Here is a 5,432-nt window from a genome sequence, read left to right on the forward strand (position 1 = left end):
GCATTGTCTTGTTGTGTGAAATGTGTTTTTAATTAAATGAATAAATACATAAATTAAATAAAATTTAATTGAATTCCACTGACTGTCGGATTGTTTTTGTCATAAATAAATAAAGTCACCATGTGTTGCAGCTTCCAGCCTCTCCACTGATGACAATTTCATGCTTTTCTTTTTTAGCATCATGTGAAAAAGGAGGTTTGAATCCCTCCATAAAAGATAAACGATGTCAGAAAATAAATCATAAAACAGCATTTTTAGTTGTTGTACAATAAACAGAGCGAAGGTGTTTAAAAAGAGCCACACACTGCTCTGCAGTGCATGCATGCAGCCACCTGATGTCAGCCTGGGAACATGCAGCTTCACTGATTACTGCAGGACCTGCTGCCAACACTTCTCATCACGTGACTCACTGTGTTTTATATGAGATGAACACATGCCTTCTGACAGAGGAACTGCTGAGAGTGAAGAGTTCAGAGTTACACAACAGTTCTTCTGCAATTACTGTGCAGAACTGTAAAAAACGATCAACCACAGATCCTGTAAGAACACATTATTTACTGTGAAAACACAGTGTGAAAGTTCTTATCTTATCTMAGTCATCCTTTGGTAGAAGGAGACCTGTTCTGGTTGATCTCCCACCATCAGTCCTGTCACTGCAGCTGGGAAAAGCTCAGTGACCAAAGACTCTTTGCTGAAGCTGAAGTCGAGTTAAAAAATGTACAATAACAAACTGAARGTCAGAAAATCAGTTACATTTGAACAGACACGAGTAGGAAAACAGAGTCAAAATCAATAGAAAAAATAACCAAATGTGTTAAAAAGCTGAAAAATTGCAAAACAATAAAGCAAAAGATGCCGAAACGACCAAAAAATAAGTTGTAAGAAGAAAAAAAAGTTAATTTCTAAACAAAATATTTAAACAATCTCATGCTCTTCTGGATGCTGAAGGCTCTGACTTTTTAAAATAATTTTTTCCACCTGTAGCTTCCTCAGTTCSTGCTGTTATAAACAGCAGTATTGCTACTGATGAAGTTCCAGGTGTTTTTAAACATGTGGTGGTGAAACCTTTAATAAAAAAATGGACTRGYCCCTGCAGTTTGTGCAAATTTTAGACCTATTTCAAAGCTTCCATTTGTTTTTAAAACTTTGGAGAAAATAGTTTTTATTAAACTTTTTAAAAGAGAATGGACTATTTGAAAGCTTTCAGTCTGGTTTTAAACACTTACACAGCACAGAAACGGTTCTGGTCAGGGTTTACAGTGATATTCTTATGGCAAATGGTTCTGGTCACTTTGTGGTCCTGGTACTTCTGGATCTGACCACAGGATCCTGTTGTCACGGTTAGAACACTGGGTTGGGATCACAGGAGCAGCATTAGATTGGTTTTGTTCCTACCTWAGTCACAGACGTTTTAGTGTTAATGTTAGAAACTTCTGTTCTGCCTCAGAGCCTCTTTCCTGTGGGGTTCCACAGGGATCGATTCTTGGAGCACTTTTGTTTTCTTTATACCTGCTTCCTTTAGGGTCTGTTCTAAGGGAACATGGTCTGTCTTTTCATTGCCGTGCTGATGATTGTCAGATCTACCTGCCCTTGAAACCTGATAATAGAGCTTACTCTACCCAGTTGTTAAAATGTATTGATGACATTAAGGCTTGGATGGCTCCATTTTTTAAGTTTTAGTGACAGGAAAACTGAAGTTGTTGTGTTTAGCCCTTGTGCTACTGCTGACACCATTCCATTTAATTTAGGCTCTCTTCAGTTGTTTTTGAAGCAGTCTGTTGTAAATCTGGGAATGATTTTAGARTCTGATTTGAAGTTTAACAAGCAGATCAACTCAGTTTTGCAGAAAAGTTTTTTTCAGCTATGACAGATAGCCAGGCTCAAGCCGATATTTAGACCTGACCTTGAGAAAATAGTACATGCTTTTATTACTAGTCGATTAGATTATTGCAATGCACTTTATGTTGGGATCAGTCAGGTCTCCCTTTCACATCTTCAGCTTGTTCAAAACGCTGCAGCTCGACTTATAACAGGAACTCGTAGGTTTGAGCATGTGTCACRGGTTCTATCCTCTATCCTAGAATAGATTTTAAATTTCTCCTGCTCACGTACAAATGCCAACAATGCCTTGCACCCTCTTATCTCTCTGATCTACTTCAACCATACAGTCCTTCTCAGTCACTAAGATCTTCTGATCAGATGCTTTTGGTCGTTCCTAAAACCAGACTGAAACTGAGGGGAGATCAAGCTTTTTCAGTCGTCGCTCCGAAGCTTTGGAACAATCTGCCCCCCAACGTTAGACAGGCCTCGTCACTTCCTGTTTTTAAATCTCTTTTAAAAACACACCTCTTTTCTCAGATCTTTGGTTGATTGTGAGTTATGTATTTGTTGTTGTTGTTTTATTTTTTATATTTTTATAAATGTCATTTGTTTTGTATTGAATTTTGCCTTGTGTTCAGCACTTTGGTGACAACTTGTTGTTTTAAATGTGCTTTGTAAATAAACTTGATGATGATGATGATGATGATGATGATGGTGGATGTTGTGGGGCTGTCATGGTTGACACATCTCTTCAACATCATGGAGGACTGGGACAGCTCCTGTGGAGTGGGAGACCATGTGGTGGGACATGGAGAGTGGTGGGATCACACTTCTCACCCTCCATGGGAACGTTCATTCCAGGGTGTTGGAAGGGAGGCTCTGATCGATCGTTGAACCTCAGATTCGTCCTGGTCCTGGAACAGTGGACCAGATCTTTGCCCTTGCAGAGTCTCTAAGGYGGTCGTGGGAGTTTGCCTCTCTGGTCTACATGTGTMTAGRAGACRTGGAGAAGGCTTATGGTCATGTTCCTCGAGGCGTTCTGTAGGGGGTGCTGTGGGAGTACGGAGGGTCTGGGTTGTTATTCCAGTCCCTGTAGAACCAAAGCAGGAGCTGTGTTTCTCTCCTGTTGCCTCTGAGATCTGYCTACAGATAAGTGACAGAAAATGGAGATGGAGATATTTACAAAAAAATTCTGCATTCATCCTGCCGACAACGCCAATTTCTGTCGTCGCATGAATGCAGAAACTCGTTGAATAATGCACAGAAAGTCTGCGTGTATGGTCGTAATAACGATTTAATTCTGAGCAACAAACAAACAGGACTCAKTCAGGAAGCTCTGTGTGCTTGTGGCTGACACGTCAGCGGAAAGCAGCCAGTAATATAACATTATGTTAACACCATGTGACAGTTTACAACCAATCACAGATCGKCWAATYTACTGTCCAGCCTATCACAGGGCTCCCAGCTCAAAGAGTTTCTTATCGAACAAGAGAGGTCAGTCTGTTGTGGAGTCCTGTTGTCTGGGCCAGCATAGATTAGCATTGATCATGAGATATATGAATGCTGGACAGCTTCAAGGTGAAACAGATAGATAATTAGTCCATAACACTGAACTTTAGACAAAAGAAGGTAAAACAAGCAGAACAATGAAGAACCTGTGACCATTGAGTTTAATAGGGTCATGGTTGTCCCGATGCTTTCTGCAGTTTTATTGTCCTGCAGCGACCTCGTCTGGACCAGGGTGGTGCTGCTTGCCACACTGACTGTGAGGCTTTCAACTAGTCTTTTTTTAGTTTTTTTATCAACTAATTCTTTGGGACAAACTTTACATCAATATGAARTATTTTTGAAAAACAATTAAACAAATCCATCAGTTTCAGAAAGAAAGACTATTTTTAACAGTTTTGTAGAAGTTCTGGATTTTTAAAGAAAGTATGGTGACCAAGAGTGATACGGGATAATAAATATTATTTTCAAATGTTTAATTAAATAGACCTCTTTAAAAAAACGTTTAATCCAATTTAAACAATAGTTAATTCATTTGTTAGATGTGTTGAAATGAGTTTGTTGTAAATATAAATGAATATTAAGGAATAAACTGTGCTTTCTCTTTTATTTGAATGGTAAACATCTGCAGACTTCATTTCCCAGAAGTCTTTGCGAAGGGCCAAACAAAACTATACCTGAGCTCACTGTAGGTCATTTTTAACTAAACTCTTGTACTTGTGGGCAATATTTAAACATTTTTAGTGTGAAACACGTAATTTTATTAAGCATATTTCTGATGTTGCTGTATTAATGTCATTATTTATTGTCCGTGTTAAAGGTTTGGTTTCCGTGTTAGTTCTTGTTTGTCCGTGTACCCGGAAGTCTTCCTGAGTGAAACATGTCCGTGTCAAACAGCTACAAACCTGTCAGTCATGTCATCTTTGACATGGATGGGTTGTTGTTGGGTGTGTATTTAAAGCTGTGTGTTTTATACTTGTGTTTGTTTAAAGTCTCAGACAGTTCTGTTAAATATGTTCACATGTTTCCTGAACGTAGCCTTCTTACAGCAGACCTCCGTAATAAAACCCCGCGGTTTAAGTTATTTCTGTATTACTGCACAAAGGTAAGTATTTATGGACAAACATCCATCTGTTTTTGGATAAAACTATCTAGGCTTTAATTCGGCTTGTMTCTTTATTATCAACAAACTTTACAAACTGGGAACAAACTAAATTACTTCCTGAATTGTTACAGGAGACATTAAAACAAACAAATTATAAACATTAACTTTATAATCAGAAATAAAGAAAAACATTTACAGATTATTTACTATGTTAGTATAGCTGTCGATTTTATTTTTTTCAAATTATTTTTGTGTTTTAGCTCATTTAGGAGAAAACTGTTGAGACTTCCTGGTTTTGTAACTTTATTACAAAATGTTTTATGTAAAAACAGAAATACACAAGGTTCTCCCCGCCTCCTTCAAAACTGTGATTTATTCTTTTGTCTTATTTAAGCTACTTTTACTCTTTACTTATAATTCTGTTTTTCTCCCCTTCGGTTGCTTTTAGCTTCTACCTAGCCTTTAGCTACTTTAGGTTTTAGCTAGCAGTTTGTTATTTTAGCTTGTTATGCTGCAGTTCATGTCCAAATGTTTCTGTATTCATGATTTATTTCCTACAGTTTGAAGATGAAATAGTTTGAGTTAACTCTCTGTGTGCGTTTATTTCTGGATTTATTGTCTGTTTTATTTATTTATGTATTTATTGTCTGTTTTGTTTACAGACACGGAGCGGCTGTACACGGTGTCCTTCCAGGAGATCTGTGACAGGTTTGGGAAGCGGTACACCTGGGACSTGAAGTCCATGGTGATGGGGAAGAAGGCTCTGGATGCTGCTCAGATCATCAGGGACACCCTGGAGCTTCCCATGACGGCCGAGGAACTCCTGGCTGAGAGCAGGACCATCCAAGAACGCATCTTTCCCTCAGCCCAGCTCCTCCCAGGTACAGGTCTCACCTGCCAGGTACAGGTCTCACCTGCCAGGTACAGGTCTCACCTGCCAGGTACAGGTCTCACCTGCCAGGTACAGGTCTCACCTGCCATTTACAGGTCTCACCTGCCA

General features: G+C 38.9%; 1 protein-coding gene across 1 annotated transcript in view; it reads left to right on the forward strand.

The window, feature by feature from the left end:
• Window positions 1–4,168: 4,168 nt before the first annotated feature.
• The window catches only part of pudp (pseudouridine 5'-phosphatase), an 11,423-nt gene continuing 10,159 nt past the window's right edge, over window positions 4,169–5,432 (forward strand). Inside the window, exons 1-2 of the mRNA XM_014030348.1 lie at window positions 4,169–4,274; window positions 5,095–5,313. Of these exons, the coding sequence (XP_013885802.1) occupies window positions 4,208–4,274; window positions 5,095–5,313 (286 nt within the window). The 5' untranslated portion in view covers window positions 4,169–4,207. The remainder of the gene's footprint in view (window positions 4,275–5,094; window positions 5,314–5,432) is intronic.

The sequence above is a fragment of the Austrofundulus limnaeus genome, unplaced genomic scaffold (assembly GCF_001266775.1).
Source record: "Austrofundulus limnaeus strain Quisiro unplaced genomic scaffold, Austrofundulus_limnaeus-1.0 Scaffold1044, whole genome shotgun sequence".
Lineage (NCBI taxonomy): Eukaryota > Metazoa > Chordata > Actinopteri > Cyprinodontiformes > Rivulidae > Austrofundulus > Austrofundulus limnaeus.